General features: G+C 40.2%; 1 protein-coding gene across 1 annotated transcript in view; it reads left to right on the top strand.

Moving 5' to 3' along the window:
• MTA2 (metastasis associated 1 family member 2) overlaps positions 1-13,798 on the top strand; it is a 44,188-nt gene that overhangs the window by 9,189 nt on the left and 21,201 nt on the right. Inside the window, exons 2-3 of the mRNA XM_089652877.1 lie at positions 10,712-10,779; positions 10,882-10,975. Of these exons, the coding sequence (XP_089509003.1) occupies positions 10,712-10,779; positions 10,882-10,975 (162 nt within the window). The remainder of the gene's footprint in view (positions 1-10,711; positions 10,780-10,881; positions 10,976-13,798) is intronic.

Below are 13,798 nucleotides of genomic sequence, written 5' to 3'. Positions count from 1 at the left end.
GTGGTAGACCCACAGGTCATGCATTTTCTGTTAAATGCTACTTGATCTTGTTTTTTGTTTCTTTTGCTTTTTGTTCTCTCCCCCCTGCCATAGCATCCATAGCACACCTTTTATGTCAGAGTGGTCAACAATCATGCTCTTAGCATTTGGTTCAAGCCTGTCCTTTATTTGATGCACTGCACTCAGGTTTACCAATGCTGCTTTATTAGAAACTGTACGGACGAACCTTAAATATTTGCATCCTGTTTAAAACCTAATAAAAAAAAAAAAAATACTGAAACAGAGTACAATGTTTCCTCTGCTTGGCTAAGGCAGAGCTTTTGACATCATCCACCTGCCTCAGCCAATCAAAGAATGCTAAGGCTGAAAACTGGGAAAATATAAATATTTTATAATAAGCTTTCGCAGTTCTATACTAAGATTGGATGTTCACATTTTTGCCTATTCTTAGTTGTAACTGTAAGTTATTTACAAAGCTATTTGTACATTTTACGTATTTGATACATAGTTTGAAATATGGGCTTCGAAATGAAGTGGCAACCACCCCAACCTATAACTAGCCTTTGTGGTAAGGTGCATATTGAAGGACAACGCATAACCGTAAAACCTGTTTTTACCATTATTTGTTAGGGTGTCAATTTGGTTGTTTGCAGACTGGTTGGTAAGTGTGCTGGGAAATCTCGTTCGTTTGGCCATGAGTTGGATGTGTTGTGACTGTCGGGTTTCTGTTTAGTAATAGACTGGCTATAAGTGGCAGAATCTGCCCCAGTTTTATTGAAGTGATGCAACTCTTGGGCAAGGAATGTGTAGGTTGGGGCAACTGTAGAGGGACATGATTGGTATCCCTGTCTTTAACACACAGATTTTACAAATAAATCTTTCTGGAAGTTTGCGGATTCTTCCCTCCCTGATTATTGGGTAGAGCGAAATAATTAATGCTTTTTGTCCAGATGTGAATAATGATGTGCAGATGTCTCTCCATGTGAGTGGGTGGCATATGCCAACACATTACAATCTAATTGTACAATATCCAACTGTGCAGTGCAGGAATCTGCCTGAATTGATACATTTTAACAATACATTCAATTTTTATAGACAACTTTTTTTTCTTCTTTTTTTATATGTAGTTGGGGTAGAGAACCTCTCATCAAGCTTTACGGCTCTTTGAAGTTTTGTTAGAGATTCTTGCTTGCTTTTTGCATTGGGGATACCATACCAGACTGGGGGTGAGGTAAAGTCTACAACAGGGAACCATACAATACAAAGTCGTCGGGGGTTTTTGTCATTAAAAACTTTTTTTATATTGAGCACACTTGGCTGCACTGCCTTGCCATGGCCCCTCCGTATAGTGCAGTCCTAACTATAGTCTGAGAGCCTCCATGTTTGAGTGTATGTAACAATGGCAACTGAGGGCATCCTATGTGTTCCCCTGCAAATTCTAACAAGCTAAAGGTAACTGCCCCAATTTATAGCTATATTTTTAAAGTATTGAGTACATGGAAGGGCTTAGAACAGACTGAGGGGTAAAAAATCTGGCAGGGGTTCTTGCCTTTCCCAACTTGGAGTATGTAAACCCAACATATTCCAAATATGTGTTCGCTGTATCATGTACTTGCATGAAAAAAATATTCTGTTCTCTTTGTATTGCTTCTTTTGTTGAAACCCCTGGTATTCTAGCCAGTCCTGCTGCTTTCCTAATAAAAACTGACCACACAAGGCATGGGAGCACAGCATGGTCAGTTCTCTAGCTGTGCTGGGAACTCTGTGCTCTCTTCCAGTGATCAGACTTCTGCTCACACTCTCCCTGCAAAGCTATTCACTAGAAAGTTCAGTGTCCCACTGTTTCTCCTCCCCCAGCTCTCTGTTCTTAGCTGCAAAGGGAGGGAATGTGATCACATATATAAAAAAAAAAAAAAAAAACATTTTTATCTTGTTTTCCTCTGTTTTATATCCATACAGAAATATCTTACCTTTTAATTTCTATTTAAAATGCGTTCTTTTACAAGGTGAGGGTTTACACTTCTTTATAAAAATAAAAAAAAAAATTTTTTACCCCTGTCTGTATTGCTGTTGGGGAGTTTTCACTACTTCCTGTAGGGTAAAAAGGTTGTCCTTAGGACCGGAAGTGAGGGAATCTCTCTAAACATGCCCGACAGCAGTGCAATCCAACAGCGGTTCTAATTTTTCCCTATTCTGTCCAAAAAAAAAATATGGTATACATATACTATAAATCGGAGCTCCAGTCCTCTGCAATTGTCGAACTTCTGTTTACGTCCCCAATTCAGATACCCCCCTGCTCCCCAAAGGTGCCAATTGTACACAGGGAGCTGGGGACCAGTCCTAAAGCAGAACTTCCCCTCTTGGGTGGAGCTCCACTTTAAGATGGGCCATACCACTACATGATTGTTGGTAAATCTAATGGAGATTGTATAAATACATTGTAATGTGCAGGAACCAGTAAGCTGTCCATGCACTTTGCAATCTGAATAAGCGAGAGGTTTTGGATATACAAAAACTATGTAGTAGGAGGGGCCTTAGCTAAGCATCCCACCTTATTTGTATGTTGTTAGGGAATTTCTTCTTCTACATGATTGTTGGATGATTTAAAGAAGATTGTTCAATCAGATTGCAAAGTGTACGGCCAGCTTTGCAGTGAGGCTGCATAATACAAGTAAAGGGGAAATATGGCCATATGAGGTACACCCAGAAAGCTATTCCTGAAAATTTGAAAGTTAATGCAAAAAAAAAGTGTCACTGATAGCACTGTTTCTGTTGCAAGTGCACTGATATGGCTACAATCAAGTCAGTACTCCGTGTTCCTAATCCCAGGACCCTGCATTCACTATATATGGTTTCCCAGGACCCTGCATTCACTAGATCTGGTCTCCCCAGACCCTGCATTCACTATATCTGGTCTCCCACAGTACACAGAACATGGAAATGCAATTATTTTAGTACATATAAACTGCTAAATACCTTTTCTCATCTGTAGTTAGAGCAGTCTTGTGACTTCTATCAGTGTTCAGCAGAGCACTGGTTAAAGCTTGTAGGAGGAGTTTTCTTTCTTCTTTAGGAAGATTCAAAACCCCTGATGTCTGGCTGGACAGTGCTGATTGGCCCTGTGCTGATCACATGCATCTCCCAAGAAAAAAAAAAACCTCTCTAGCAATACCCACTAAACTGAGCATGTGCAGAATGGCTACCGTTCAGTCTGTCATATCAGGAGATAAGACGTGGACATTTGAACAAGAGGAGGAGCAGAGAAGTGAGGATCTAACAGCGTTTTTACACAATGCAGAGGATTAACCCCTTAGGTTCCACAGTGAGCACAACAAGCATGCTTTACTGCATATACAGACTGATTTTACTGTTGTGGGTTCAGTAACACTTTAATGTATAAAAACTTGTTAACTTGAAGAAAAAAATCTCGATTGCAATTTTCCTTAACGCTAAACTCCTGCGTGGATTTTCCTTTGTAATAAGCCATACTTAGTACAGTAGTGGAAATCACATGAATACATCCGTTTCAGATGGAAAGTGAAAAACTTTTCCATGTACCCCATCCAATGCTGGTTGGTGGAGATCTGTTTAAAAAAAAAAAAAAAAAAAATCCTGCAGCTTTTTGCTTCAAAGCAAGCTGCACATACTTCCAATGCTTTTATTTGCTACAGTCAACAGAGGAATTTTTTTTTTTTCTACTCTCTGAAAGTGGAAAACATCATTGAGCTTTATGTTGCATACATTGGCCCACCCGCATATTAAACTTCATGGCCACTTGATTAATCAAGTAAATACTGTTACTGCAGTCATTTGTAACATACACAGAGGTTCCAAGCTATTCACACAGACACCACCAAACCCTGTCCACTGTCTGGCCCCTCTCACATTGGCACTCTGTGAATACGTTTTTGGCTTGATGTTACGGGGTTTATTTACTAAAGCTGCAGAGTGAAAAATCAGGCTCACTTCTGCATTGAACCCAATCGGCTCCCACGTATTATTGCCAAAACCTAATTGAACAAGCTGAGTTTAGAAGCTGATTGGTTTCTATGCAAAAGTAAGCCTGATTTTTTACTCTGCAGCTTAATGAATAAAACCCGTAATGTCAAGAACAGAATGTAGTATATCCACATGGGCTGGATGTAGGCAGATGTTCACCCGTAACTTGTTTACATCTGAGCTCATTCAGATTTCATTGGACCAAGCTGAAGAAGGCAGCGCCAGGGTCATTTTGTAGGACCTGACCGAATGTGGGTGGATATTGGCAGATGCATGTCTGTTCACATTAGGCCTCCTTTAGGGATTACATAGGTTTGTTTTTTCCACACCTGTGATATGCGCTTTCGTTGTGCTCCAACTTTGCACCCCTGATTAACAAGCATGTTGTGTGTGTGTGTTGTGTGTGTTGTCTAGTAATGCAAGAAGGCAGAACTAATTTTAGTGTCTGAGTATATATTCATAGACAGTGCAGTATATGACTAGTTATGTGTTTTTGTAGACGTGGGGGAGATGAACTAAAACTGGAGAATGCAAAATCTGGTGCATTTCTGCATAGAAACCAATCCGCTTCCAGTTTTTATGGTCAAAACTTTACTAAACAAGCTGAAGTTAGAAGCTGATTGGCTACCATCCACAGCTACACCAAATTCTGCACTGTCCATTTTTAGTAAATCTCCCGCACTGTGTAGGTTTATTTTATTAACCACTTGCTGTCCGGCCGTTGTATATAAACGGCCGGACGGTGGCAGTCCAGAGGCGGGTTGCCGTTATGGACTGTGCATGCTCCCTGGGAGCGTGCAGCACCGCGATCCGGTGCCCACTGTGTCTTCCGGACTAAGTGAAACACCAATCGTCATACAGGACCTCTGTGCGAGGTCCCAATCATATCACTGATTGGCCAATCAGTGATCACATGCAGAGTAGTAAGCAAGATGTCACTTCTGACATCATTGCTTACTACGTGTGAAATCTGTGAATGATCACAGAGGTCACATGGTACAAAGCTATTCACAACAGCCTTGTACCATGTGACAAGCTGTGACCATTCACAGATCACTCAGTAGTTCTCAATGGCTGCAAGAATGCAGCCAGAGAGAAAGAGAAATGATTGCTTTTACAGCCTTTATGGGTGTAAAAGCAATTAGTGTAACAAAAAAAAAAAGAAATCGTCACCCCCCACAAGTAGTACAGCATCACCATGGTGACACTATACTGCTAGGGTGACAGTATGTAGAAAAAAAAATGTAAATAATATAAAAATGTAAAAAAAATAAATTTAAATATTATATTTTTTGGTTATAAACTAATTTTGTTTTTTTTTGTTTTTTTTGTTTTTACTAAAAAGATAACCGAATAAATTTTGGCCAAGATTTATGATGAAATACTATTTATTTGCAAAATTTTTATAAGAAAAATACTTTTTTCAAAATTTTTGGACTTTTTCATTTATATAGCAAAAAAAAATAAATCCCAGTGGTGAATAAATACCACCAAAATAAAGCTTTATCTGTTTCAAAAGAATGCTAAAAAAATTCATATGGGTACAGTGTTGCATGACCGCGCAATTGTCATTCAAAGTGTGATAGCGCTGAAAGCTGGCCTGGACAGGAAGGACGTAAAAGTGTCCGGACTGGAAGTGGTTAAACTGCTCCCGCAGTAAAGTTTGCATCCAAGTAGCTCTTTTTAGAGGGTAAAGCGGCGTTCCAGCTGAAAAAAATAAGACGTTGGCTACAAAAACTGTAGCTGCTGACTTTTAAAATACAGACACTTACCTGTCCCTCGGTCCAGCGGTGTCCTCACCATGGCTAGTTTCACTGGCCGTTTTCTCTCCCAGACGCCGGCATCTTCAGTGTGGGCACCCGGCTGTGACAGCTTGTGGCAACATGCGCGAGAAGCGCTGCGCTTTGTGAATGGCCCCATAGTCTTCTCGGACCTGTCATGTGTCCCAGAAGACTACAGAGAGGGGGGGGGGGGCGCAACTTCCGATCACCTAGGCGATCGCAGTGGGAGCGGGTACATGTCAAATTTGGGTACCTGCCCCCCCTCGCTCCCCAAAGGTGCCAATCCTTAATGGGGATCTGGGGACAAATTCTTAAAGCGGAACTTCCCCTTTTCCGTGGAGCTCTGCTTTAAGTAGTTTCATGAATCCAATTCAAAATGAACAGTATCAAGGCTGTCTGCTGGGATATTGAATACACTGGAAAACTGTGTTGCCAACATGTGTAGGTTTATCTGTGTTTTGGCTTTGTATTGAGCCATGTTGTAATTGAACATTTCTGTCTAAATATTTTCTTTAGTTTTGTGTATAGTAGGGAGGTGTTGGAGTTTCTGTTCGTGTTTTTTTTTTTTTTTTATTGCTGTGTTTTCTTTATGGAGCTTTCCTTTTACGTCTGTCTGTGGGACACGGGGAAGAATTGTAGGGAATTAATGTTACTGAATTAAGAAACCTGACTGGATCTAGTCCTTCCCCCACTTTTATGAAAAAGTGTTCTCGTTGAAGGGTTTTCTCTTTAGCGCCTGTCCTTGTGACACACTACTGACACAATCCCTTTCTCCTCTATTAAAACCGGAGGGCTGTTGGCTTGGACTGCACTGTAATGCAGTTGTTTGACATGTTGAACCATTTATGCGAAGACCATTTGAATATAGAGTATAAATGTGTGAGATAGCGAGCGCACCAATAAGAAGCTGCTGATGCACAAAAAGGAACCACAAAGCCTTTCTAGGAAAATGACATGAAAATAGGGTGTGCAGCGCTATACAAATAAAACCCACTATCTAAAGTATGGCAAAATATGACAGAAATGGAAAAGTCCTATAAACTGAATGTTAAACAGTCCAAGGTGGTAAAATATCAGTCCAAAAGGTATACTCCAGTGATGGAGTATAGATAACTTCAATCCAAATGGGTATATTCCAGAATCCTAACATGAAGGTGTAGAAAAATTGCCCACTCACCGGAAGTGCAATTTAATGTGCACATAGAAATTCCATGAAGCCGGAGGTCCCATGAAGGAATAGCTTGATGATAAAGGTGCCCTCTGGTGGTAGATGGGGTGACGGCTGCCAGAGAAGTTGATCTGGACCAATATCCCAAATTGTCCTGCCTGGGTGGACTCCTAGAATGCTGGGCTGAGATGTGGAGGCTCAGTGCCAGGTGATAGAGATGAAAACGCTCATGGTGTAGTATTATAAAAAGTATTTAATGAGTATATATCATTATGATAAAACAGTAAAACGTACAGGGTTAGAGTACCAGTATAGGTATAGTGTAAACGAGCTCTTTAAATGCACTGACCAGTGAATACAAATGATGGCCACCGGACCTCCTGATCCGGTGGCGTAACGTCAAGGCGTGCAGAGGCTCCTCCTAGACGCGCTTCGTGTAATAACACGTCTCCTGTAGGGGTGATGCCATGCATGCCTGACGTCTCCTTACTGCTATTTATAAGCTAAAATTGCGCCAAAAAGTGTCCTGGCGCCGTTCTGCCGTTTTTCAGCCTATTGCGCATGCGCGGGCGCCATTTTGCCGGCTATTTGGCCTCATGCGCATGCGCGGGCGCCATGTTATCGGTGATATTGAAAACGTCTAAAAATGGTCGGCGCGCGGTACACTGCGCATGCGCGAGAGTTCCGGCGGCCATTTTATTGGTTTGAAAGCATGCTGCCGACATTCAACTGCGCATGCGCGAGCCGAACGATCGCAGCTAATGCCAATAGAACAGTCTAGGTGGTATCATACTGAGCTGATGGCCAGTATATATCACACCTAGCAAATGGACAATGACTGTGGTGGTGGATACGAACGGTACCAATATAAAAATATGGAAGTATATAAAAAATATGAAAGTATAAAAAATATGCATATAGAGATGTGCATATAAAAAAGGGGGGGAAGCCTATGCTTTAATTAAAAAAGTGGTCGCCATTTTATTAGGGATATGAGATAAACCCGGGCAATTAGCAGGCATGAGGTCTCCCCACACTTAAATAGACAAATATGTGGATGGAAAGACTATATCCTGCTGAAGATCAGTAGATACTTAGCGTATTGTTTTAAAAGATATTGGCTTAATAAAAATATATAATATAATCCCCAGTAATAATAATAATGTATTGAATAGTTATAATTCTCATTGAATCATATAAACAATCATATACAAAATATAAAAAAATATAAAAAAAATATAAAAAATATATATCACACATAATAATAGTAAATGGATATTACCATAATCAAATTCTTTAAATGCTGAATAAATCATGTAGACATAATGACCTAAAAGAGTATTGTTATGATCACATAGTAAAACACTAGATGAATCATGTAGACATCCATCTAGTATGCATCCCTTTCGCCCAGATTGGGTCGTTACTACATATGTGCGTGCAGTGTGTCAGAAAAAAGACCTTTCTCATAGTGCAGGGTATATACAATATGCCAGATCAGCTATTATCTATATAACAGTTGATATCCACTTCAACATTATGTCCTAAAGGGACCATGGATTTCATTTCGAAAATCCATTTAGTTTCTAGACGTGAGACTTGTCTTGATTTATTAATGCCACGCCAGTGATGTTGTGCAATATCAATCCCCATAAATTTAAGGGAAGAGGGATCTTTATGATGAAATTCCCTATAATGTTTTGAAAGTGAGTGCTCGCGGAACCCTCTTTTAATATTATATACATGGTCGCGGAATCGGTCACGCAGCCTTCTGGTCGTCCTGCCAATATACTGTTTCCGGCAAGGACATTCCAGAAGATATACCGCGTACCGGGTGTTACAAGAAATAAAGTTGGAGATGGTATAATTTTTGCCTGTTGTAGTCGAGGTGAATGATTCCACTTTCTTTTTTGACATTCTACTACGTTGACAGATCTGACACTTTCTGCACGGAAAAAAACCTTTCAGGTTACTAAATAAGCTCGGACGAGGTGGGGGGTTAGTTATGTTGGGTGCAATCGTATTGCGTAAAGATGGTACTCTCCTGAAAACAACTTCTGGATTGGTAGGTAAGGCCCCAGCAAGGATGGGATCCGCTCTGAGCACTTCCCAATTTTTCTTCATTATATAGCGTATAGTTTTATGTTGAATAGAGTATGGAGTAATGAACGGGCAGAACATACTCTTTTTTAAGGTAGGTGGTCCTGAGAGCATGTCCTGTCTGTTCATGCGGGCAACATTATCAATCTCTGCATCTAAAGTGTCTGCCGTATAGCCCTTATCCAGAAACCTCTGCCTTAAAATTTGTGCTTTGTTTTGATAAGTATCAATTTCAGTGCAGTTACGCCTAATTCTCATAAATTGGCTCCTAGGAATACCTGTCAGCCAGCGTGGATGGTGGCAGCTGTCAGTAGGGATGTATCCATTCCTATCCGATGGTTTAAAGTACGCTTCAGTGATACAGTAACCTCCCTTGTTAATAATGGAAATGTCTAGGAAATTAACTCTGTCTGTACTGTATTCGTAAGTGAGATGGATATTCAAATTATTGTTGTTCATCGTGCCAAAGAAGTTTACCAGGGCAGTTTCTTCTCCCTGCCATAATAGGAGAATATCGTCTATATACCTCTTATAGAAGAGCAATTCTGGCCATTCCATGGAATAGATGTTATCTTCCTCCCACCTGGCCATAAACAGGTTGGCCAGGCTAGGGGCAAACTTGGCCCCCATTGCGACGCCTCTGGTTTGTAGATAAAAAGTATTATTAAACCAGAAGTAGTTTTTTTTTCATTGCAAAATTTAATAGGTCAAGAATGAATGTTTTATGGGTTATAGAGATATTCTCTGCTAGACCCAGGTAGTAATCTGCTGCCATCATACCGTCATTATGATTGATGTTACTATATAACGAAGTTACGTCAGCGGTAACAAGGAATGTTATAAGATCGGGGTCCCAATTAAGTGTACTTATTTCGTTTAATATCTGTTTGGTATCTTTGATGTAAGATGGGGTGGATGAAACCAAAGGTTGTAGAAAGTAGTCGATGTACTCACCAACTTTAGAACATAGCGAGCCAATTCCGCTGATTATTGGTCTACCCGGAGGGTGTATGGGGTCTTTATGTACTTTAGGGAGGTAGTAAAAAACTGGAAGTCTTGGTGCCTTAGGGCATAAATAATCTCTTTCTTTATTATTAATGACATGATGGTCAAATCCCAGTTTAATTAGGCTCTTCAGAGACTTTTTGTATGCGATGAGCGGATTTTTTGGGAGTGTGGTGTAAGTGTCCTTGTCCCCAAGGATTTTTAAGGCCTCAGTGATATAATCTGTTTTCTTTAAAACCACTACGCCTCCCCCTTTGTCAGCGGGCCGAATAACGAGATCTTTGTTATTTAGTAGAGATTTGAGGCCTATATCAAGATCCTTAGGGTTGCGTGGTTGTTTTATTCTGATCGCTTCAACATCCTTGATAACTAGTTCCCTGAAAATATTGATGTATGATTGTTTGTATGGTGGGGGGTTAAATAGAGATGCGTTTCTGAGATTGGAATGATGGGAGTTGTTAGTTGGATTACTGGATCCTATGGGCTTATTCATAAAGTGTCTTTTGATTGACAATTTGAATATAGTCACTCAGGAATTACATAGTCGAAATCATATATTTGTTTCTCTGTTTTTAGATAGTAGTAGAAAATTTTATCCATTTGGTGATTTGCCATATGAACCTTTTTAGGTAATTTGCTTTTTTTTTTTTTTAATCAGATTATGTGTATTTTGAAAACTCTTCAAGTAACCCGTACCTTATTCGGCGAATCGAAGAACTCAACAAGGTAACATTTGCTTTTGTAAACTTTGTAAGTTGCATGATCTATATGTTTTGCTCTCAATGATTATGAACTTGCATGGCTGAAATATTGCGTTCTTTTTTGTAGACAGCAAATGGTAATGTAGAAGCCAAGGTTGTGTGTCTGTTTCGGCGCAGAGATATCTCCAGCAGTCTGAACAGTTTAGCGGACAGCAATGCACGTGAGTATCTGTCACTATTTTAGTTGTTGGACATTTCAGTGTCATGAAAAATCCGTATAAGGGGTGGCTGGATACAATGGTGATACCTGCGTGGATCAGCAGTTTGCTTGTTCCAGCTAAAAATGACTTTGTGATCCGTGTCAGAAAATATTTCATACAGTTGTACAGGGGTGTGAATTTTTTTTTTTTAGAAAACTACTTGTCCAAGGGACTAAATCAGTGTCCCAGTCTACTTGTCACTCATAACAATCTACTTGTCCAGATAAAAAAAAAAAAAGTTTTAACCAAAACTGTATTTAAATCGGAGGTGATATTAAGAAAGTTTTAAAAACAAAAGGGGTTTTATGGTGACTTAAACGGTTAATATTTTTAATATTGAGCTGTTTATCTTCTCTTTCTCTCCCTGCTTCTCTCCAGCACCGCACTTGGACTAGCAGGGAGCAGAGAGACACCATGCAGTGTAATGAGCACTGATTGGGTGCTTGTCAGGAAAGGGGAGTGTCCGGCTTATCCTTGATGCCTTTCGCTGCCAGAGCCGTTTTTTGCATTTTTTTTTTTTTACTTAAGATTAAAAAAAATCATTTTAGGGTTGAAGATTACACAAAACCCCCAAACATGATATATTTTCTGAAATCCGAGACCCTAGAGGATGAAATAGTGGTAGTTCCAATTTTTTATGTCGCATGATATTTACCGCAAAATTTCAGTGAACAATACAAGTTAGTTGATTTTAGGGCACAAAAAATAGCAATAAACTACCCTATTGTTTTGTAAAATATAAAATATGAGGTTGCAGCAAGTAAATATCCAACTTGTCAAACCTTAAATTTGAGTGCACTGAAATGGTGACGAACTTCAGTACCCTATATTTTCTATAGGTGATGCTTTTAAAGCCCTTCTAGGTCATCAGTATAGTGTTATGGAGGAGGTCTGGTGCTAGAATTATTGCCCTCGTTTTCATGCGTAGTTACCCCAGCATGTGCTTTTACGTTTGTATGTGGTGGGCTCAATTTTTTTTCCCATCACATAGGGAACAATGTCCCCTATGTGATGATTTTTTGGTGACAGGTTCTCTTTTAGACTTGCAAGGTTTAAAAGACCCTAGATGTCTTCCCTGAATGTAATGCACACATCGCACAGCATTGCATTCTTTCCCGGCCTCAGTTGCCGGGAATCTCTCAACTGGGAACCAGAAGTGATATCATAACGTCGCTTCTGGATCAAGACAAGAAGGGGAGTGGACGTGTCTGCTTTCCTCCCTCCCCTCTAGCCATCGGCGGTGAGCCGGTCTTGGGCCCTCAGGTAGGCAAGCGGAGCCCGGGAGACAGTTGGCGGGGGGCAGGGAGGCTGGCACTGTGTGGAAGCATTTGAGCGGCAACGCTACTGCCCGAATTCTTCCACCTGACAGGTGGGCTGAAGGTAAAAAGAAACGACATGTCCCAGGCGTTGGGTGATATGAAACTCGTGGGTGAGATCAAGGGGCAGAGCACAGATACCCAAGAAGAACTTTTCAACTGTGACTTACCCTTGCCACAATTTGTGGCAATAAACTCTGTACACCAGCTTCGATTGTTGTTTTAATATATACATATTTATATAAAGTTACTTGGTAAGTAAAGTTGGAGGCTCATTCCTGCAACATAGAACCTCTGAAGAAATGTTATCCATATTAGGTAGTCTGTAGTGTAGCATCAAATTTTTAGCCCTGGTTCACACCAAATGTGAGTTCAAAGTGATGCGATTTGGTCCCATGTAATGCGCAACCTCAAAATAACGCTGATATAGACACAGGTGCGATTTCAGTGCCATTTACCTTAGTCTATGAGAGTTAAATCGCAGTGAAGTGGTGAAAAAGTAATGCAGGAACTGTTTTTAAAATGGTGCTATTTGACGATCGAGTGACTTCCAAACTTTGGGACCTTGACTAAGCAAGTGTACATAATACCTGCATTGACTGATGTGGGCAAGTAACGCAATGGAAGGCATTTACTAAACCAGACAGAACCTGGAGCTGCTTTGTATAGTAACCAATCAGTTTGCCTTCAGTTTATTCATTTAAGCTTGTAAAATGAAAACTGGAAGCTGATTGGTTGCCATATACAGCTGCTCCAATCCTAGTAAATTCCCGTCAGTGTAAGTAAGCATTTGAATGAGGCCAGACAGCAAGCATTTTCATCAGCCTACACATTTGTTAGCTCAGGTTTCCTATGGTGATCTATAGGAAACCTGGGTATTTGAACTTGGGTATTCTAGTTGGTGAGATGAGATGAAGGGTGTGGTTGGAAGGTGCCCTGCCCTTTTAAATAAGGAGCACAAAGTGTTGTTAGGAAGTCTACTTTACTAAAGAATGGTCTGTGCATGTGAAAACTTGCCCCAGTCAAAAGGAATTTGAGGACCTTTGAAGAATAGTTGTAGAAAAGTGGAGGGCTGGAGAAGGCTGAGAAGATTTGGGTGTTTATCAATCAACAGTAAGGGTTCATTCACTGCTGAGCTTCCTTAGCACATGCAGGCTTTGTCTTTGTACCAGTGTGTGTTGCATTAAAGTAAACCTGTATCTAGATCAAACGAAAGTGTAAACCTATTTTAAACAAGAAGTAAAATAACTTTAAAACAAGCCGCAATTCATATTTATAATCATTCTAAGGAAATTTAGTTTTTACAACACATTCATTGTGTTCTTTTTTTTTTTTTTGGCAATGTAAACAAATAGTTGTTTGTAGCTTTTGGAAACTAACTGAAAGAGGCTTTAGGCTAGGTTCACATCTATCTCTGTGGTTGATGCATTTTTGAGGCCCGTTTTGTGTTTTTGTATGCGCATTTCTG

This window comes from Staurois parvus, unplaced genomic scaffold (genome assembly GCF_062004578.1).
Source record: "Staurois parvus isolate SC_StPar_1 unplaced genomic scaffold, SC_StPar_1.0 ptg000694l, whole genome shotgun sequence".
NCBI lineage: Eukaryota > Metazoa > Chordata > Amphibia > Anura > Ranidae > Staurois > Staurois parvus.
This window is presented reverse-complemented; position numbering and strand designations above follow the sequence as displayed.